This window comes from Cnephaeus nilssonii, assembly GCF_951640355.1.
Source record: "Cnephaeus nilssonii genome assembly, chromosome: 23".
NCBI lineage: Eukaryota > Metazoa > Chordata > Mammalia > Chiroptera > Vespertilionidae > Cnephaeus > Cnephaeus nilssonii.
Window position 1 is genome coordinate 4,815,243 of NC_137094.1, and position 22,774 is coordinate 4,838,016.

The 22,774-nt window shown below is 39.0% G+C and overlaps 1 protein-coding gene across 4 annotated transcripts in view; it reads left to right on the forward strand.

The window, feature by feature from the left end:
• AHCTF1 (AT-hook containing transcription factor 1) overlaps window positions 1-22,774 on the forward strand; it is a 77,661-nt gene that overhangs the window by 7,373 nt on the left and 47,514 nt on the right. For all 4 annotated transcript variants that reach the window (XM_079763801.1, XM_079763799.1, XM_079763802.1 and 1 more), the window contains exons 2-11: window positions 1,916-2,043; window positions 4,784-5,037; window positions 9,522-9,702; window positions 14,037-14,244; window positions 15,620-15,736; window positions 17,533-17,617; window positions 20,727-20,880; window positions 21,408-21,540; window positions 21,621-21,802; window positions 22,193-22,254. In XM_079763801.1, the coding sequence (XP_079619927.1) occupies window positions 1,923-2,043; window positions 4,784-5,037; window positions 9,522-9,702; window positions 14,037-14,244; window positions 15,620-15,736; window positions 17,533-17,617; window positions 20,727-20,880; window positions 21,408-21,540; window positions 21,621-21,802; window positions 22,193-22,254 (1,497 nt within the window). In that variant the 5' untranslated portion in view covers window positions 1,916-1,922. The remainder of the gene's footprint in view (window positions 1-1,915; window positions 2,044-4,783; window positions 5,038-9,521; window positions 9,703-14,036; window positions 14,245-15,619; window positions 15,737-17,532; window positions 17,618-20,726; window positions 20,881-21,407; window positions 21,541-21,620; window positions 21,803-22,192; window positions 22,255-22,774) is intronic.

Genomic DNA, 22,774 nt, shown 5'->3' on the forward strand with positions numbered 1-22,774 from the left:
ACACATTGATTGGTTGCCTCCAGCATGCACCCCAACCAGGGCTGGGGATCCAGCCTGCAACCGAGGTATATGCCCTTCACCAGAATCAAACCTGGGACCCTTCAGTCCGCAGGCCCATGCTCTATCCACTGAGACAAACAGGCTAGGGCTGGTTTTAAGTTTAATAGGAAAATATATTAACTAACTTCAGTTTGCCATTACACTGGTTTTATCAAGGCTATAGAAGGCCATCAGAGGAAACGTGATAATATCAATTATGGTGACCCTTCCTAAAGTTTTCCTCCGTACTAAGATGCTTAGGAGAGAGGAATGTGATCAATTTGTGTAAATATAATGCTTTCAGCAATTAAGGCTTGAGTCTAGGATCCTCCTATAAATATGAGATGTGCTTGAAGCTAATGGCCACTATTTCCCATTTACTATATTATAGTAATTATAACCTAATTAATTTATATTAAATTATACTTTAGGATCTGTTTTGGATAATAAAAAGGCTTCCACTTTTTGTTGTTGTTTATCCTCACCTGAGGATATTTTTCCGTTGATTTTTAGAGAGAGGGGAAGGAGGAGGGAGAGGGAAGTGAGAAAGAAACTGATTGGTTAACTCCTCCTGCAGAGGCCCCAATGAGGGCTCAAACCCAAATCTAAGTGTGTGCCCTGACGGGACGGTGCTCCATCTGCGTCACCTGCCAGGGCTCTTTAATTTTTAAAGTTTCTTCCTCACTAGCAAGCTAAATCTCTGGTTTCTTTAAGCATATTAAACATACTTGTTTTCTGGTTATTTCACTATCTGAAGTCTTTGCAGACTTAATTTGCCAGCTGTTGATCATGATATCCTTATTCTGTTTTGTTATTTTGACTGTGAGCCCCTTTTCGTTGGAATTTTGAGGACTCTGACGATTCCAGAGAAAATTCGGTGGTTTCTGGAGGTTGCTTGGAATGTTCCAACCTGGGAATACTTTATAAAAAATTCTTACAACATAGCCTAAATTCTGGCCACTGATTTGTGTAAAGGGAAATTTTCTGAGTAGAGACTTGTTGCCAAGGTCAAAACAGGCAACTTTATTGCTCCTTGTCCTGCACAATGGATGTTTCGCTCGCTAATCTTTATGCTGATGATATAGTCCTGTGGAGTGTGACGTAGAGTGGTGGGGTGGGGAGGCTCTTCTTAGCTTATTGGCTTGGCTCTGTTGGCCCAAAGCTTCATTTTCTTCCTCTCTGGATCTCAGAGTGCTGAAAACAACGTCGGGATCACCAGGACGGGTCATCCTCAAAGCCCAAGCCAGCTTACTTGCCTTACAGAATGCCTACTGTCTCTTCCCTTTTGGCTTTGCCAGCGCAATAATCATCGAAAAAGATACTTTTTTATTTTAACTATTATTTTTGATTGTTTACAATGGAAGGGTCATTCAGGGAATCTAGTCTTCTATATATATATATATGGAAATGAAAGATAATTTTAGAATTTTTTCTACCTAAAGTTGTGTCAAACTCCGTTTCTTAAGTTACTGTGGATTTGGACTTTTTTTTTTCTTGGACTTTTCCCCCTTTTACTGTAGCGGTAATTTTTCTAAAATGTATATTACTATTTTTTTGTGTGTGTGAAGTATTCTTTGAGAGTCAGGCAATAAGATTAATTGCATCTTTGAACCAGTTTTCAAAGAATCTAGGGACTCATATATGTCCTTGGGACATATGGCTTAATGAATCTTTACATATTCTGCTAAGTCTGTTGGGAAATATTTTCTTAGGAGAGAATACCTCAGATCCAGAAGCACATTAATATGTATTTTATAATCATACTTTGGTTTTAGGGTTTTTATTTTTGATGGTTTTTCTTTTTCTCCTGGTTAGAGATAAACAAGTGTATGATGATAGAAAATATCATGAAACTATCCTTTTTAAACATTTACAGTGAAAGTATGCAAGACTTAACAGCACAAGTGACAAGCCGTCTTCTGCAGTTCCCAGAAGTGACTATTGAAGCCCTGGGAGAGGATGAAATCACATTAGAATCTGTACTTCGTGGAAAGTTTGCTGCAGGTAAAGTAATGTTGCTGAAAATTTACAAATTTGATGGATTTGTAAGATAAGTAATAAGTATCTATTGCAATTTCTTTAATGTGGATGAGGAAAAAAAAGCATATCCTGGTTAGAGTGGTCTTAAGTAAATACGTAACAACTATGACTACATGTATAGTAGTATCTACGTACTCTGGAACACATTTTCAGTGACTCTCGGGAGGGAGTGGAGCTTATTTTTCTTCATTAAAAATACCGTATATTTAATATCTTTTAGTATTGAGTATCTACCCGGTGGTTTTTCTTTATAATTAGTAAGTTTTTTTGGTGAGCTTGGATTAGAACCTAAACAGTCTTATGAATAAAGTAATTCTGGATTTTAGGGCCCTTTGTGAGACAAAATATTAGTTTTGTAATTCCATTAATCTGAACAAGATCTCAATATATATGGTTTGGATTATATAATACAGAAAACCACACAAAAGAAGCCATTATATGATGAATTTCATCTTAGTGAAAGACATTGCAGAATACTTTTTTAAAAAGATGTTTTTATTGATATTAGAGACGGGAGGGAGAGAGAGAAACATCTATTGGCTGCCTCCTGCCGGGAATCAAGCCCACAACCTGAGTGTGTGCCCTGACCGGGAATGGAACCGGTGACTTTCAGTGCATGGGACAACGCTCAACCAGCTGAGCCACACTGGCCAGGGCTGCAGAAGGCTTTTCTGAAAGTGAATATCACAGCCCTCCTTCCTAGGAGAAAGGAGCGAGACATTTGTATGGTCATTTAGCTATGTACAGTGCTATTCTCTTGAACAGTATTTACTGTAACAACTTTTCATTGAGGTAAATGTTAGATTTTTCTAAGTAATCACTGCTCTGTGTAGCTGAGAATCAAATAGGGGAAGTAACCTGATCTAAGTTACTTAGCTAGCAGGTGGCAAATATGAACTTTGAACCCATGCCTTCTATGTCCCCACTGTGTCATACTACTTCCTTAAACTATTTAGCCTCCCCTCAGCTATAATCTAGTATATCCAACTATCTATCTACTTAGATGCATGAGAGACATCAAAAATTTAGTAATGCCCTCCCGTGGTTGGCAAACTGTGGCTTGCGAGCCACATGCGGCTCTTTGGCCCCTTGAGTGTGGCTCTTCCACAAAATACCACGGCCTGGGCGAGTCTATTTTGAAGAAGTGGCGTTAGAAGAAGTTTAAGTGTAAAAAATTTGGCTCTCAAAAGAAATTTCAATCGTTGTACTGTTGATATTTGGCTTTGTTGACTAATGAGTTTGCCGACCACTGCCCTAACCGGTTTGGCTCAGTGGATAGAGCGTCGGCCTGTGGACTCAAGGGTCCCAGGTTCGATTCTGGTCAAGGGCATGTACCTTGGTTGCAGGTACATCCCCAGTAGGGGGTGTGCAGGAGGCAGCTGATCGATGTTTCTCTCTCATCGATGTTTCTAACTCTCTATCCCTCTCCCTTCCTCTCTGTAAAAAATCAATAAAATATATATTTTTTAAATAAGTTTTATAAAAATAAAATTTAGTAATAGAAGTTACCACCGTCAATGTAGCAGCTCAAAGGAAAATTCAGGGTCTGTTTTTTAATCTTCTGTATTACTTACCTCCCATATCTTATTCATTAGCAAGCAGGTCCTTTTAGTTCTGCCTCTAAGATGAATCTTCAGTTAATCAACTTTTCCCTATTGATCACCAACCAAGCATAGGTATCATTTCCCCACTTCTTTATACTCCCTCCTTATTGTCCATTCTCTGCTTAACAGCTAGAGTAACATTTTTTAAAATTTTATTTACTTTTAAATATATTTTTATTGATTTCAGAGAGGAAGGGGGAGGAGGAGAGAGAGAGAAACATCGATGATGAGAGAGAATCGTTGATCGGCTGCCTCCTGCACAAGGTTCAATTCCCGTTAGGACACATGCCTGGGTTATGGACTTGATCGAGCATGTGTCCTGACTGGGAATTGAACCTTGACCTCCTGGTTCATTTCAATGCTCAACCACTGTGCCACGCCAGCTGGGGTGGAGTAACATTTAAAAACATAAATCAGATTGTCACTGTCCTGCTTAATACCCTCTAGTTACTTTAAATTGCATGAAGAGTAAAATTCATACGTGACTAGTAAGGGGACAAGAAGGGCTTCTGATAGTTGCTTCCTTTTGTTATGCTATTTAGGTCTTGTCTTCTCAGTTAGATTTTGAATTCTTCTGGGATAGAGTCACATGTTGTATTCTAGAACACCTAGTTTAACTCTTAAGGTATAATGTAGTTAAAATATGGGCTTTGGACTTAATTGGGATCTACTTCTGCTCTGGTATTTTGCTGTACGTCTTTGGGCAAGTTATTTAACTATGAACGTTTAGTTGCCTTTTCTCTGTATTGAGGTTCAATAAGGAGTCAATGAAATAATGCATTTAATCACATAGCATGGTGCCTTTACTGGTTACTTTATTATTATTATACTAGAGGCCCAGTGCACGGAATTCGTGCATGGGTAAGGTTCCTAGGCCTGGCTGGCGATCAGGGCCAATCAGGGCCTTCCTTTGTTCCACACCACCCCCTGGTGGTCAGTGCACATCATGGCGAGCTATCAGTCTCCTGGTCGAACTCCCATGGGGTAATTTGCATATTAGGCTTTTATATATATCCATATATATAGATTATAAAATTTTTTAGTTTTGTTGTGCACATACAATATTAAAATAAGCAACATTTTTGTTTTTTTTCTTCTAGGGAAAAATGGACTTGCTTACTTGACTTGTGGCCCACAGCTTGAGGTAGTGCACTCCATAACAGGAGAGCGGTTGTCCGCGTATAGATTCAGTGGACTGAATGACGAGTCACCTATAGTCCTCGCTGTGAAAGAGTTCTCTTGGCAGAAGAGAAGTGGATTGTTGATTGGACTGGAAGATGCAGAAGGGAGTGTCCTCTGTCTCTACGACCTGGGCATATCACGAGTGGTTAAAGCGGTCGTTCTTCCTGGAAGGGTAGGTACTGTGTAAGACGTGTGGACATCTTGTTTCAGAACTGAGCCCCTGCTGATGACAGTGACAACGGTGCGTTTACTCAGTGTACTTCCAATTGGTTCACTTTTATGGAAATGTGCTATTTTTCATTTAAAAGTTCAAAGTATTTATAAAAATATTTACTACTTTGGCTTTTCCCCCCTGTTTTGTTTGAGGCTACAGTTGACCCTTAAACATTGCAGGGGTTAGGGGCACTGATCCCTGACCCCCTCGGCACAGGGGAAAATCTGTGCATAACTTTTGACTCCCCAAAACTTAATCGCCTACTGTTGACTAGAAGCCTTACTGATACAATTAACACATACTTTGTATATTATGTTCTATATACTGTGTTCTTACAATAGTGTAAGCTAGAGAAAAAAGAAAATCATAAGGAAGAGAAAATACATTTATAGTACTGTATATACTATGAAAAGAAATCCACGTGTAAGTGGACCTGTGTAGTTCAAACCTGTGTTGTTCAAGAGTCAACTACATAGTCTTTGAACAATATGGAAAACATGTCTTTGTTATTATTTAAGATTTGAGGAATGTATTTAAATAGTGGACTCATTTCTAATCACCATTTCTTAACTGTAGTATCTATATGCCCTCCATATGCCAAACATTTTACCCAGTAGTAATTATAGAAGTACTTTGAATTTGGTTTGTTCAAGTTTTATACATGATGAGAACCTGTATACACTTAACAAATGCACACACACATCCACAAATATAAAGTTATGGAAGAATAGAATTCTTCCTATACCTGGTGTGAAAAAAGTATTTACTGAGATATACATAAAAATGTGTGTATGTATATATAATGTATATAGTCATAGAATAGAGTTTTTAAAGTTAAAAGGGAACTTAACCCTTTGCACTCGCTTGCTTTTTTCGATTCCTTTATTCTACTGCTAACTGTGTTGAGTCACACTCGACATCCGAGTGCAAAGGGTTAATGACAAAATAGTTGAGGAAACTGACCTTGTAGGCCAATGTGTGCAGGGTCTGCAGTAATTGATAGTGTTATATATGTACTTGCCAGCGGTGATAATTCTAAGGCAGAAATTCATTGAGTGCTTACTATAAATCAAGCTATTTGCTAGATTTTGAGGACAAATAGATTAATTGAACTTGGTTCATGTTATCTAAAATCTTGTAGTCTAATAGAAGGCTGATGATAAGATTACAGCATAAATATAATAAGTATTTTCATAAATTCAACCATTTAGAGCATGGAGAACACCTGAATAATTTCTACTCAAAAAGGTTGGATATTTCAGGCAAAGGGACCAGAATGTAAAAAGTCACAGTATATGGAACATTTGGGAAAAAGGCTTATTTAGAACTAGAAGCCCGGTGCACGAAATTTGTGCACGGATAGGGTCCCTAGGCCTGGCTGGCAATCAGGGCCGATTGGGGCCTTCCGGCTGCCAGCCAGGGCCTTCCTTCGTTCCGCGCCACCCCCGGTGATCAGCACACATCATAGCGAGTGATTGAAATCCTGGTTGAACTCCCAAGGGGTCACTTCACATATTAGCCTTTTATTTATATAGACTAGAGGCCGGTGCACAAAATTCATGCATGGGGTTGTGTGTCCCTCAGCCCAGTCTGCACCCTTTCCAATCTGGGACCTTTTGAGGGATGACCAACTGCCCGTTTAGGCCCGATCCTACCGATCAGGCATAAACGGGCAATCAGACATCCCTTTCACAATCCAGGACTGCTGGCTCCCAATCACTCGCCTGCCTGCCTTCCTGATTGCCCCTAATCGCTTCTTTCTGCCAGCCTGATCACCCCCTAACCACTCTCCTGCCAGCCTGATTGTTGCCTAACTGCTCCCCTGCCAGCCTGTTTGCCCCTAACTGCCCTCCCCTGCAGGTCCAGTCACCCCCAATTTCCCTACTCTGCCAGCCTGTTTGCCCCTAACTGCTCTTCCCTGCAGGCCTGGGTCCCCCCCAACTGCCCTCCCCTGCTGGCCTGATCACCCACAACTGCCCTCCATTTCAGACCTGGTCCCTCCCAACTGCCCTCCCCTGCTGGCCATCTTGTGGTGGCCATCTTGTGTCCACATGGGGGCAGCCATCTTTGACCACATGGGGCAGCCATCTTGTGTGTTGGAGTGATGGTCAATTTGCATATTACTCTTTTATTAGATTAGATAGGATAGCTGCAGGGAGAGGGGAAGTAGGAAGTGGGAGCTAGGAATGGTGAAGATGGAGATGTGAATGACCTTGTTTGCAATTAGGGCTTCCTCCTAAAGTCTGTGGTGTAGTTATTTTAAGTTTAACCCTTTGCACTCGCTTGCTTTTTTCTCGATTCCTTTATTCTACTCGGGATTTAATTTTTTAAATACCCCAGATTTTACAAAGCACGGCAGTAGAATAAAAAACTGGAGTTTCTTTTCATACAAACTTATTTATTTGAATTTTTTTATATTTCAAATTATTGATACATTCAAAGAGTATAAAAAGAGCTGCTACCAATGCTAACCGTGTCAAGTCACACTTGACATCCGAGTGCAAAAGGTTAAAGCAGAACTCCAGTGTAAAAAGCTCTTTGGACTGGGATAGTTCAGGTAAAAAATGGATGATGAACTGAAGCACGGAAATGACAGGAGAAACAGAGGGTGGGGCAGCTTTAGTATATACTCAGGAAGGAACATGGACAGGACTTGTTGATTATTTGGATACGAGTAATTGAGAAGGAACTTACCTAAGTTCCTGATACTCAGTTGGGTGGATGGCTGCTATCACACGGAAGAGAGACTATAGGAGAAGGAAAAGATTGGGAGAGTAGTGATCGATAACTTCCAAAGGTCAATCGAATAGCTGTTTGGGGGGGGGGGGGGAAGGTAGGGCACAGTAACCCCTCTTAACGCTTCTTTGCTTTTCACTGCCTTATTTTAAAATTAAGCCCAGGCTGTGTAGCTCTGTTGATTAGAACATTGTCCTGAAACACCAAGGTTGAGGGTTCAATTCCAGTTGAGGGCACAAATGCATAAATAAATGGAACAACAAATCAATGTTTCTCTGTCTCTTTCTCTCTGTCTCTTTCCCTTCCTCCCTCTCTCTAAAATCAATATATAAAAAAACACCCAGAAGTTTAAAATTAAATAAGGTAACATTGCTGATTACTTATATAGCATTTATATGAGGAAAATAAGCTGTGACGGATTCCTTACCCCTCGCTGAGGAAATGGAAGAAAATACGCTTCCCGATGTTGAAAAGGAAGATAGTCCGTGAAATTACAGCTTTTAAAATTAGAAACACTACGGAATGTTTTGTGTGCTAATGAAATATAGATAGAGCCAGGCTTTTATCTCTGGTAAAAAATTATAGACTTAACTTTGATTTTATATTAATGCATTATATCATTAACAAATTTTCTCTTTTTTTCTAGTAATTTTAGTATTATAGTAGAAATCACCAAATACTTAACACTATGTCATATATCATGCCTAATTAATATTTGAATTAATAGGAAACAGAAGGAAAGCTAAGTAGAAAATAAAATATGGACTATTAGGTACAGATATTTAAGATTTAACTCATGAATGAAGGGTGGTATCATTCTATAATGTAGCTACAGTATGATTTTCTTTAAGTAATTTCAGTCCTTGTTAAATGCCAGTGATTCAGTCACTGCTAAAACTTTGTGTGAAGTCCATTATAATATAGCCCTTTTATTTTTTTAAAAAATATTTTTATTGATTTCAGAGAAGAAGGGAGAGGGAAAGAAACATCAATGATGACTCATTGATCACCTGGCTCTTAAATGCCCCCTACTGGGGATCGTGCCTGTAACCTGGGCATGTGCCCTGACCAGGAACCTAACCGTGACCTCGGTTCATAGGTTGATGCTCTACTAGCCAGGCATAACCCTTTTAAAGACCATTACACATCTTACTGTGTAAAGGCTTAAATAGGACTTTTTTTTTTTAAGAGTAAACAGTAAAATTTTCTGGAATGATTTATTTTTACTCTTTAAGAAAAGAAGCTATATAATCATAGAGTAGCTGGTTAACAGCTTTAAAGTGAGAAAAATCTAGATTTGAATTTTCTGTTTAATGAATGTGTGACTAGGATAATTCAACTAACCTTTCCAAGCATCTTTAAACAGGTATAATTATACCCAGGTATAATTATATCCATTGTCAAAGGATTATAATGAACATTAAATGAACCAATTAGCAATGTCTGGCTTATATTAAATTCTCAATAAACATCAGTTATTTCAACTGCATGATTTTTTATATATTGAAATAATGGTATAATTACTATTATATTGAAAGATTTAATTATGTTATTCAGATTCACAAGTATCAGATGCGGATTTATGCTTTTATGTTTGAAAATGTCTGTTATACCTAATAACGTGCCTTAACTTCAAAATTTATTATGTTTTAATTGCATTTTCTCACCTTGTATAAGAAAAGCAAGTCATGTATTCTCTTTTCTAGGTAATAGCTATTGAACCTATAATTAATCATGGAGGAGCCAGTGCAAGCACTCAGCATTTGCACCCAAGTTTGCGATGGCTTTTTGGGGTGGCAGCTGTGGCAACTAATGTTGGACAGATCCTTCTTATTGACCTATGTCTTGATGACTTATCATGCAGTCAGAATGAAGTGGAGGCATCAGGTAATTTCTTTGCTTAAAACCGAAAATTGAGCACCAGAATATTCTGATATAAGGGATTGAGTTTTTCAAAGTAAAAAAAATTTATATAGAGACTTCTTTATGTATCTTTGTTTCTTTCATTGTTTGGACCTATTGTTTTAATGTTTTGGGCACTGTTGATATCTTTTGCATGTTAGTCTATTTTGTTGATGAACTGTTTATATACTAAAGTAGGTATTGAAAGAGAAGGCCCAGCCCGTGATGTGGTTCAGTGATTGAGTGTCAATCTGTGAACCAGGACGTCATGGTTGAATTCCAAGAGCACATGCCCGGGTGTGGGCTCCATTCCCCAGTGGGGAGTGTGGAGGAGGCAGCCAATCATTGAGTCTCTCTCATCATTGATGTTTCCATCTTTCCCTCTCCCTTCCTCTTTGAAATCAATATCAATATGGTGTGGGCTTTTTTTAAGTGAAAGAGATAGGGATATTGATTTATTTATTCTCAGATATATACTTGAATAATATCAAGTAAATGCCAGACAAGGACTAAAGGTATAAAATGTTGAACTTTATCAAGATTTTATTTTTATCCATGTAGGATCTAACTGTTTTGGCATGCTGTTTGTGTTCCTGTGGTAAGACAAGACACAAATAATTCACTAGGTAATAACAGAGTGATTGAAAGTTATATCTTACATCCCAAAATAGAACTAATGCTACTCAATAAAAATAAAAAAGTGAAGAGAGGCAGTTTTTTCTATGTAATATTAATGCTTATATTAATAAATTTACACTTTATCAATTGCTTTTAGGTTTTTGGCATTTTTTTCACCTTTTAAATTTATGGGATTCTTGATTGGTTTATGTAGGGAGGGGAAGTAACTTAAAAACTTTTTAAAAATGTGTGGCCCTGCCCTCACTAGTGTGTTCAAAGGTCAGAGCTTCAGCCTGCACACCAGAGGGTAGTGGGTTCAAGTTCCAGTCAAGGGCACATACCTGGGTTCGATCTCTGGCCTTGGTTGGGGCATGTTCAGGAGTCAGGAGGCAACCAATGTGTTTCTCTCACATCGATGTTTTTCTTTCTCTCCCCCTTCTCCCCTTCTCCCTCTCCCTTTTCCTCTCTTTTCTCTTTCTGCCTCCCTTCTACCATCTAGAAATCAGTGGGGAAATATCCTAGGTTGAAGATTAACAATAACAAAAATAAGATAGAAAAACAAGCATGTGTGGCTCTGGCCAGGTGGCTCAATTGGTTAGAGCGCTGTCCTGTACGCTACACCAAAAAGTTGCTGGTTCAATTCCTGTCCTGGTCAGGACACATACATAGATTAGGATTCCATCCCTTGTCAGAGGTGCATACTGGAGGCAACCTATCAATGTTTCTCACAGAAGGACCATTTGACCTTTGAGGACCTTGAATTTTATTTTTTATTGATTTCAGATATAGAGATAGAAACATTAGTGATCAAAGAGAATCATTGATTGGCTGCCTCCTGTATTCCCCCTACTAGGGATTGAGCCTGCAACCTGGGAATCAATTATGCGTGACCTCCTGGTTCATAGGTCGACTCTCAACCACTGAGCCACAACAGCTGGGCACCGTCTTGATTTTTAAAGCATACTGTAATATTGCAGATCTGTTCTTTTTTAAAAATATATATTTTATTAATTTCAGAGAGGGAGAGAGATAGAAACATCAATGATGAGAGAGAATCATTGATCAGCTGCCTCCTGCACGCCCCCTACTGGGGATGGAGCCCGCAACCTGGGCATATGCCCTCATCTGGAATTGAACCGGGACACTTCAGTCCTCAGGCCAACGCTCTGTCCACTGAGCCAAACTGGCTAAGGCCATATCTGTTCTTTTATGGACCAGCTAAGAAATAGAAATAGAATAACAAACTATTTTATCCCAGCGTATGAGTCTTGTGTAATAAAACTGCAAGCGGCAAAAATTTGACCAGAAATTGACTGAGGAACTTAACCATTTGAACTAAATTTAAATCTGTAAAATAAGTTTAAGTGAAAAGAATTGATTAGCAAAAAGAAAAGTAAGTAAAAATGAGTTTGTAGAATATTAGAAATGGTTTAACTGTTCTTCATAGAAAATTAATAAAGGAATTAAATAGTCTTAAAGTTTTGTTCTGGAGTGTGTTTTGTATATGATATAGCTGTAAGGCTAATTAAAATGTTTGTATCAATTAAAACTTCCGATCAAAATAGAGTTAAAACATCTTTTTAAAAAAAAATTTTTTTTTTTATTAATTTCAGTGAGGAGGAAAGAGAGATACATCAGTGTTGAGAATCATTGATTGGTTGCCTCCTACATGGTCCCCCACTGGGGATACAGCCAGCAACCCAGGCATATGCCCTGACTGGGAATTGAACCGTTACCTCCTGGTTCATAGGTCAACACTCAACCACTGAGCCACGCCTGGCTGGGCAGAGTTAAAACTTCTTTTATTTCAGAAAGCAACAATCAGTAGTTGAATTTAGCACAAGGATAATTTTATAATTGAACTGCATTGTGATCAGAGGTCAGAACTATATCTCAATTAATAGAATTATTAAGCCATTGAATTTTATAGCACACAAAAAATTGAGTGTTGGGGTTCAATGCAAAATTGATTTTGTTTAAAAATGTAATTTATGATTACAACTATTTAGACTTTATTGAAATACATACAAAGAAAATGGAAGTTCCTAACGTTTATCATACCATAGTATTCTGCAATTCTCCCAAACCTAACGATATTTCTTACATATTCTGTCCCATCAGTACATGTAGAGTTTACCTTATTTTCTTAAATATGTCTACAGTATTTTATTATATGAAATATTATATTTTGGCAACATTTAATCACTATTCTCTGAAAATATGATCAGAAACAGTAGGGATCAGGAGGGTAACTTCAAGAACAGTAGGATATGAATTTTTTTTTTTTTAATATGGAACGCTTCACGAATTTGCGTGTCATTCTTGCTCAGGGTCATGCTAATCTTCTCTGTATTGTTCCAATTTTAGTATATGTGCTGCTGAAGCGAGCACAATGGGATATGATTTTATAACCCCTTCATAATAGCATTGAGGGAATCTGCCCTTGTACAATAGTTATATCAATATACAGGCCTGAATATTTCTGTTTTATTAAAGATTACCATCATTTTCAAGTAGGGAAAGGAATATAAGAATCCACACATACCTATCACCTAAATTCAAATTGGTTTTCAAAATTTACTGTATGTGCATCCATTTTCTTTCACTCCCCTTTCTCTCATTTCCTCTGCATTAATTCAAAGCAAGTAATGGCTATGTTACTACATAATCATGATGTCATTACCACTCATAACAACATATCAATTAATTCCTTGGTATAGTTTAGTGGTTTTCAACTGGTGTGCTGTAAGGATTTTTATTTTTATTTATTTTTTATTTTTAAATATATTTATTGATTTCAGAGAGGAAGGAAGGAGAGAGAGAGAGAAACATCAGTGATGTGAGAGAATCATTGGTCGGCTGCCTCCTGCACGACCCCCACTGGGGATTGAGCCCACAACCCAGGCATGTGCCCTGGCCCGGAATCAAACCCAGGACCCTTGAGTTGGCAGGCTGATGCTCTATCCACTGAGCCAACCCGGCCAGGGCTGTAAGGATTTTTAAAACATGCAATACCTGACTATTTAGTCAGGGGCACTGACCTTTATTCCCTTAGATTATCAAATAAAAAAATGACAACAGCAAACAGGACAATAGCCATCCAGTGTGAGTGAATCAAATTATGCCTTTTATTTCCAGATCACTAAAAAACATATTTTTTGGTGTGCTGCAGAATTTTAGTGGTTAATTTATGTGTGAAATTGCTGGTATTGAGTCCAATAATCAGATTTCTGTGATTGTCTCTAAAGCACCTTTTTGCATTTAGATTGTTTGAATCAGGATACAGGCAAGGTCCACACATTTCACTTGACATCTCTCATGTTTCCTTGAAGGTAGAGCAATCCTCTCTATCCAGTGACTTGCTGAAGAAGTTACCTGGTGTAATGCTCCACATTTGAAATTATCTGTTTGTTTCATGTGGTATCATTTACATTTTATATTTCCCGCAAATCTAAGCTCTCTCTGATTAGATTCAGACTTAACATTTGGCAAGGCTACGTCATAAATGCTGGGAACTTCATACTGTATCACATCCAGAGGCACATGGCATCTTGTTTCACATTTAGTGATCAGGGGGTCAGATGATGACCTGCACGATCGTTCCTCTTCCTATTTACCCCAGTAGTCTTCAATTTCTGCTTGAATAATGGGTGGCACATTTGTTTTTACTCTGTTCTTAGTTTATCTCACTTTTTTTTTAGACCTTGAAGTTATAGCTGGTATTCCAGCCGAAGTACCACACATCAGAGAACGTGCAATTGGAGAAGGACGCCATCTGTGTTTCCAATTAGTAAGCCCATCAGGAACAGCAGTTTCAGCTCTGAGTTACATAAGCAGGACCAATCAGCTTGCTGTAGGTTTTTCCGATGGCTACCTAGCACTCTGGAATATGAAAAGCATGAAAAGAGAGTAAGGATATCTTTTCTCTGATTTGATTTTTGGCAGTTTCTTAATATGACTTGTACCCTATTAATATGTAAAAATTAGCTTATGGGGAAAATGGTAGGACAAATTAATGATTGAGTGACTGAATAATTTTTCATTGTATTAAATCATGACGATATAATAAAGGAATGGCTTAGCACATGAATTTGGGTTGATTCAGTGTATATTTTAAAAGGCATTTCAGTTATTATGTTAATTTTGCTAATAAAGCATGACTCTAAAGATGTTTATATTGTATGAATTCTTTCAGAAGTACTTTTCTTTATAACCATATGTATAAATATGTGTAAAGTAGTTGTTCCCAGTAGACAGAAAAGCAAAGGCTTTTTTAAAAATCTGTTCTAAAATGCTTTGTTTTAAAATTGTTATTGATACTTTTAATGATGTTAAAATTGCTGAGGAATTAACAAATCCTTTGTTGAGGGAAGTAACCCTTTATTAAGGGCGGTAGCAAGCATAGTGGATCTGATGCTTAAATCCATACAGCTGAAGAAATGGAGTGTTGTGGCAGTATTTCATCTTTCTCGAGGGTACCTCTTAGTGGGGAGCAGTACATAGTGGCATATATTTATATGTATTGGAAGGACTGGTTCACATATACATGTATTCTATGCTTTATTAATTTTAACCCTTCCCAGTTCTACCTGGGGGATGGATGCCATGCTCATTGTCTTTTTTTTTTTTTTTTTTTATGCTCATTGTCTCGATGTCTTGTACCCTGTGTATTTTTTGTTGTTGTTAATCCTCACCTGAGGATATTTTTCCACTGAATTTTTTTATTTTTATTTTTGAGGGAGTGGAAAGGAGAGGAGCGAGAGATAGACATTGATGTGAGAAAGACACACTGATTGATTGCCTCCCGCACCTGACCCAATGGGCTGGGGATCAAACCTGTAACCCAGGTACATGCTCTTAATGGGGAATCAAACCTGCAACCCTTGGGTGCACAGATGGATGCTCTAACCCCTGAGCACATCACTGGCCAGGGCTACCCTGTGTACTTTTTTTTTTAATATACTTTTATTGATTTCAGAGAGAGAGAGAGAGATACAGAAACATCAATGATGAGAGAGAATCATTGATTGGCTTCCTCCTGCATGCCCACCACTAGGGATTGCCCACAACCTGGGCATGTGCCCCAACCGGAATCAAACCTGGGACCCTTCAGTCTGCAGGCCAACACTCTATCCCTGGGCCAAACCAGCCAGGGCTCCTGTGTATTTTTGAAGATGGTTGTATGAACAGTAGATGCTCTAACTCAAGTTCTTACATCGAGGCGCCTTCTTTAACAGTTATAATTTAAAAGTATGAAGTATACTAATTTTTGTGCCTCTTACAGATACTACACACAGTTGGAAGGCGGAAGGGTTCCCGTATATGCTGTTACTTTTCAAGAACCTGAGAATGATCCTCGTAATTGCTGTTACTTGTGGGCTGTTCAGTCTACACAAGATAGGTCAGTGTGATACATGTGTTTTAAAAAACTATTTGTCAAAAATGGAGCAGCAGTTAATTTCTTTGGAAAGCTTTTACTTTGTACTATGTTGTCTCTTTTTAGTGAAAGCAACATAATTCAGTGAATTAGTGATAGTTGAAATGATTAAAAAAGTTAAATGATTATTTCTACAAATTTAAGTAATTCTCATATATCGGTGAGAAGAAATTGTGCTTGCTTGATTGTTTCAATGTTATTTCAAAGTGTAAGCCAATTCAGATGAGCAGGCAACCTATTATTACTATAGGCAATTTTTATGGCTTTCTGTGTTCTCTTGTAAGACATCTTTTCTCTTTATAATCTCATTCCTTTTTCCTCTTTGTTTTGTACGCCTCTTTCATTTTTATTTATCCCTACTCTGTTTTCTAGTCCTACTTGCCTTTTGCAGTATATTTTTAGGATTGACTTTTCCCTGTCATAAGCTCTAATGTTCTAAGTACAACTATGGACAGATCTTTGTTTTCAATTTAATTTCTAACTGGTTCATGTCCAGTGCTAGGACAGTTATGCAGTATTCATTTTTAAATTTTTTTCTTAGGTATTTAGTTCTTTCTTTGATGATCATTGAAATTAAAGTTTGTGGTATAAATGCCATGGTCTTGATAACTCACTGATTCCAGTACTTACTCTTTCCAAGTCCTACCTTAGATTTTATGTACCTGAATTGTGGACCATTTGGGTTTTTTTTTCTATGTCCCCCACGTTTGAGGTTTTGTCTTAACCTTACATTGTAGTAATAAGGCAATGAATGAAAAAATGATTTGCCATTTTTGAAATTTGTCAATCCTGGAGAAAATACAGAGGTATCTATTGAGATGTGTGCCTTGAGAAGGCTTTGTGTGGTAAGGAATGAGAGGGCATTATGTTCATTTTTATCATTGACAATATTACAGATGTCTCCCATTCCTCCCCCCTTTGCCCCTCTCTACTCAGCCTCTGCCCACAACAGGCCTTCCCACACTATTGTCTGTGTCCATGGGCTATGCATATGTGCATGTATGTTCTTTGATTAATCTCTTCCTGCCCCCTCCATACCCTTCCCCTCTGGACCTATTTTGTTCATAAGTTCATTTTGTTCATTAGATTCCACATATAACCGAGAGCATGTACTTGTCTTTCTCTGACTGGCTTATTTCACTTAGCATAATATTCTCCAGGTCCATCCATGCTGTTACAAAGGGTAAGAGTTCCTTCTTTTGTATAGCCACATAATATTACATTGTGTAAATGTATCACGGCTTTTTTGTTCCACTCATCTACTGATGGGCACTTAGGCTGTTTCCAGATCTTAGTTATTGTAAATAATGCTGCCATGAACATAGAGGTGCATATATTCTTTCTGATTGGTGTTTCAGAATTCTTAGGATATATTCCTACAAGTGGGATCGTTGGGTCAAATGGCAGTTCCTTTCTATTTTAAAAAATATATTTTCATTGATTTAGAGAGGAAGGGAGATAGAGATAGAAACATCCATGATGAGAGAGAATCATTGATCAGCTACCTTCTGCATGCCCTTTACTGGGGATTGAGCCCGCAACCCGGGCATGTGCCCTGACCAGAACTCAAATTGTGACCTCCTGGTTCATAGATTGACGTTCAACCACTAAGCCAGTGACCTTAGTTTTATCATATGCACTCAATATTGTATTCAAACTAAACTGATGTGGGCAGTAAGAGATGCTTAGTGTAATTAATATGATTGTTAGTATTTCTTAGTGGAAACACTAAAGGTAAAGCTGATCTCTCTCTCTTTCAGTGAAGGGGATGTTCTGAGTTTGCATCTGCTTCAGCTGGCCTTCGGGGATAGAAAGTGTTTGGCAACAGGACAAATCTTATATGAGGTAAATGTAATGGTAATATGGCTTCTTATTACCATTTTGTTCATTGATCACATATTTTAAGTCTTCCTTTTAAGACATTAAGATATTAAAAAGTTACTCTTATATTTAAGTTAGTACTGTATTCACAATACAGTGGAAGAAGTATTACATTAGGGATTAGGACACCAGCTGGTTTTTTTGTGTGTGTGTGTTTTTTAATATATTTTATTGATTTTTTACAGAGAGGAAGGGAGAGAGATAGAGAGCTAGAAACATCGATGAGAGAGAAACATTGATCAGCTGCCTCCTGCACACCTCCTACTGGGGATGTGCCCGCAACCAAGGTACATGCCCTTGACCGGAATCGAACCTGGGACCTTTCAGTCCGCAGGCCGACGCTCTATCCACTGAGCCAAACCGGTTTCAGCGACACCAGCTGTTTTACCGAGGTAGCTTTATTGGCACTCCAGGTATCACTTTCCTCTAAAATGAGGGAATTGGACAGAACTAAAGCTTGTAGCCTAAATGATACCCAGGAAAAATAACCCCACATTGATGCTCTTAACACAGGGGTGGGAAACCTTTTTCCTGCCCAGGGCCATTTGGGTATTTATAACATCATTCGAGGGCCATACAAAATTATCAGCTTAAAAACTTGCCTGCTATATTTGGTCAAACATTTAATTAACTCATCCCTAATGCCTTGGCAGAGCCAGACCAAATGATTTTGGGGGCCTTATATGACCCACGGGCCAGACATTTCCCATCCCTGCTCTAACATATCAAGCAGTAAACCATGGGGAGACTTTATAAACAGTCTTGTCACTGACACTTATATAAGAGCATAAATGCATCTAGCTTTTCATATGATTACTAGAGGCCCGGTGCATGAAATTCATGCACTGGGGTGGGGTGTCCCTCAGCGCAGCCTGCACCCTCTCCAATCTGGGACCCCTTGGGGATGTCCGACTACCGGTTTAGGCATGATCCCTGTGGCAGCTGGATATCCTTCTCACAATCCGGGTCTGTTGGCTCCAAATCGCTCGCCTGCCTTCCAGCCTGATCACCCCTAACCACTCCCCAGCCAGCCTGATCAACACCTAACTGCTCCCCTGCCTGCCCAATTGCCCCCAACTTCCCTCCACTACCAGCCCGGTCGCCCCCAATTGCCCTTTCCTGCAGGCCTGGTTGCCCCCAACTGCCCTTCCCTGCTTGCCTGATCGCCCATAACTACCCTCCCCTTCTGACCATCTTGTGGCGGCCATCTTTGACCACATGGGGGCAGCCATCTTGTGCGACGGCATGAGGGTCAATTTGCATATTACCTCTTTATTATATAGGATTTTTGTGGCTGAATTCTTGAGGAAATAGTGGGGTGCTGCTAATAGCCATATTTGGTCAACCCTCACATTCCATTCTCCAGAACACTAGTTTCTAAACCTAGTGTTCGCAGGTATAGGGATGGGTCCCTGAATGATGTGTGGCATTCTACTGAGTATGCAATTTGGGGGGAAAGTTGCACAGCTTTTTTTTTCAGATTCTTAAAGGGATTGATGAGCAAAGACCTATTCTAGAGAAAGATTTTCATTAAGAATACAAAAGTAGGTTTGCTGGCCTAGAGTATCCTATCTAATAAAAGAGTAATAAGCAAATTGACTGTACCTCCGCTACACCACAAGCCAATCAGGAGCGAATATGCAAATAAACCCAAACAAGATGGCTGCGGCCACAGAGAGCAGGAGGGAGGCTTGGGTTTCCGTGGCAATGGAGGAAGCCAAGCTTTCTGCCTGCCTTTGCCGGCCCAGGCCTCCACTCAGTGCTACAAAGTTTCAATGATAGAAGATAAATAAATCCCACGGAGCTGGAGAGAGCAGGAGGCTAGGGTTGCCCCTGGAGATGTAGGAAGCCAAGCTTTCCACACACCCTGGCAGCACAGGCCTCCACTTAAGGCTACCAAGTTTCAATTATAGAAGATAAATAAATCCCAACAGAAATGGCTGCCGCCATGGAGTGCGCAGAAGGCTTAGCTCCGCTCCAGGCTACAAAGTTTCAATTGTAGAAGATAAATAAATCCCAGATACCAGGGCCTCTGCTTGGGCCGCCGGGGGGGCGTGGCCGGCCTGCAAACCACCACAGGCTCCTCGCCCAGGCTGCCCACACCCCAAGGGAACCCCCACCCTGATCCGGGACACCCTTCAGGGCAAACCAGCTGGCCCCCACCCATGCACCAGGCCTCTATCCTATCTTATCCTATCTAATAAAAGTAATAGGCAGATTGACCATCACTCCAACACACAAGATGGCTGCCCCCATGTGGTCAAAGATGACTGATCCCATGTGGACACAAGATGGCCAGCAGATGAGGGCACTTGGGAGGGACCAGGCCTGCAAGGGAGGGCAGTTGTGGGCGATCAGGCCAGCAGGGGAGGGCAGTTGGAAGGGACCAGGCCTGCAAGGGAGGGCAGTTGGTGGCGATCAATCCTGCAGGGGAGGTCAGTTAGTGGTGACCAGGCCAGCAGAGGAGGGAAGTTGGGGGTGACCAGGCCTGCAGGGAAGGGCAGTTAAGGGTGACCAGGCCTGCAGGGGAGGGCAGTTAGGGGCAAACAGGCTGGTAGGCAAGCAGTTAGGCATCAATCAGGCTGGCAGGCAGAAGCGGTTAGGGGCAATCAGGAATGCAGGCAGGCGAGCAGTTGGGAGCCAGCAGTCCTGGATTGTGAGAGGGATCTCAGGTTGGAGAGGGTGCAGGCTGGGCTGAGGGACACCTCCCCCTCCCCCGTGCACGAATTTCGTGCACTGGGCCTCTAGTGTGTATATATAATTTCAGTGGTTAGTCCAATTTACACTTCAACCAGTAGTACATGAAGATGAAGGTTTCCATGTTTGATAACAGCTTCAAAAAATGTATTGGTAATTACTTTTGAGAGACTAAAACTAGCCTTTTATTTGATAAATATTTTTATGCTTATAAAATTTTAGAGCTCCTTTCCGTGATACTTTCTCTTCAGGGTTTAACTTTTTTTGGTTTGTTTTCTTGTGAAATATCTTTAAATTTAGAAAATATTTAACTTTAGAATGTCGTTTTGCTTAGAATCCTATTAAGATAAGGGTTTTTGTACACTTTATTTTTCAGGGGTTGGAGTACTGTGAAGAAAGATATACACTGGACCTCACATGTGGCATGTTTCCTTTGAGGGGACAAACTAGTAATACCAAACTGTTGGGATGCCAGAGTATAGAGAAATTTCGATCTCATGGTGACAGAGAGGAAGGCATGAGTAGTGAAGGTTAGCTAAAAGTTCTCTTACATGACATGTGGATATTTGACTTAAGATTTATCTTTTTTTTTTAATCAATTTTAGAGAGAAAGTAATATCGATTTGTTATTCGACTATGCATTTACTTGTAGATCAGTCCTTCTTAACCAAAATTCCTGTAAAGAATTAAGCTCTAAGACCTAAAGGCATCCACTTTGGGTATTGATATTCTCTGGTACTAGCTATGCACCATTCTTGGGAGATATTCATTCAGATCATTTTCTATTTTCTACTTCCAATACCTCAAAGTTGCCAAGGTGATAACTGAAAATAAGCCAGAATATAACTTTTCTGATGAGTTTTTAATAAAGTGTTCTTGAAATATAAAAACAGTTAAGATAAAGGTGAGTAAATCTCTACTTACAACATGCATGATAGAAGTGTGTTTGGGCAAATTAAATCAAATACGGATTTATGAGAAAAATCTCGTTATAGTATTATTTGGAGGATTTTACTTTGAGATTATTCTATTTTTTAAAATTGTCTTTTCCTTTTAGCTCTGTCTCCCGACACTAGTGTTTCAGTCTTCACCTGGCAAGTAAATATATATGGACAAGGAAAGCCTTCTATATATTTAGGGATTTTTGACATAAATCGTTGGTATCATGCACAAATGCCAGATTCATTAAGGTATGCTTCTCTCTCTTTCTTTTGGTATTTGTATCTATAGCAGTTCAGTGACTTAATAATTTTGTAAAATTTTCTTTTAGATCGGGAGAATCTCTACATAATTGCTCTTATTTTGCATTGTGGTCCCTGGATTCTGTTGTAAATATGGCTTCTCCACATTACATCCTGGATATATTAGTCCACGAGAGAAGTTTAAGTCGAGGACTTGCTCCTTCATACTCACCTCCTGAGCAGTTTTTTAACCCAAGTTCCTATAACTTTGGTATGTATTTCCCTAACATTACCTTTTGAGAAAAATAACATGCAAGAGTGTGTGTGTGTGTATGTTTAACATATGTGCTAGTATTATTCATATCTCATTGTCAGCTAATATATGGATAACTTAGAAAACAAATATACATGTACATGAGAAATTTAATACATAGTTTATAAAGAAATTATCACAGTTTTGAATTTGCTAGAAAATATTAAAAATTTCACACTGCATTTGTGATAGTTTGGTATCATTTTTGATAAAGTTTAGAAATATTTTAAAATTTATTGTGTATAATAATTTGATACCTTGGCTAGCAGTCTCTTAAGGGAAATTCTGTTGTATCAATGCCATCTGGAATATAATACTTAAGTGGATTTTCAAAATCTTTTTTTTTAGATGCCACTTGTTTGTTAAACTCAGGAGTTGTTCATATAACTTGTACTGGCTTTCAGAAGGAGGTAGGTAACAGCTGACAATGTGGACAGTGTTTCATATTGAACTCAAGTCAGATCATGGATTTAAACTTGATGGTAGCTTCTGCTAGGTTAATGAGACGTATTGGAATGTTTTTAGCAGTTTTCTGTGGATGTTAGCTACTTGAACCCCAAGGAAAAGATCAGAGTAGGCCATTGTCTTACCATGTCCCTTTTTATCCTTTCTCTGAATTCTCCTTTCTCCAGAAAGCTTTTGAATAAATAAAGTAATGCAAAGAGGTACCTAGCACAGTGGTACAGTGCCTAGCACAGAGCGAGCGGATGGTGACTATCTGTTGAAAAATACTTTTCTAGGAAAACAACAAATGACAAACCTTTTAACTCATAATCACCTAGATGTAGATGGATGCCATATTTATACTTTATATCAGGTCTTTTGTTTATTAGACCAAGAGGAATAAATACAGGGTGTTGTGTGTATGTGTGTGTGTGTGTGTGTGTGTGTTCATAAAGAGCTGTCATCGAGTCTATCAGCTTTAGAGAA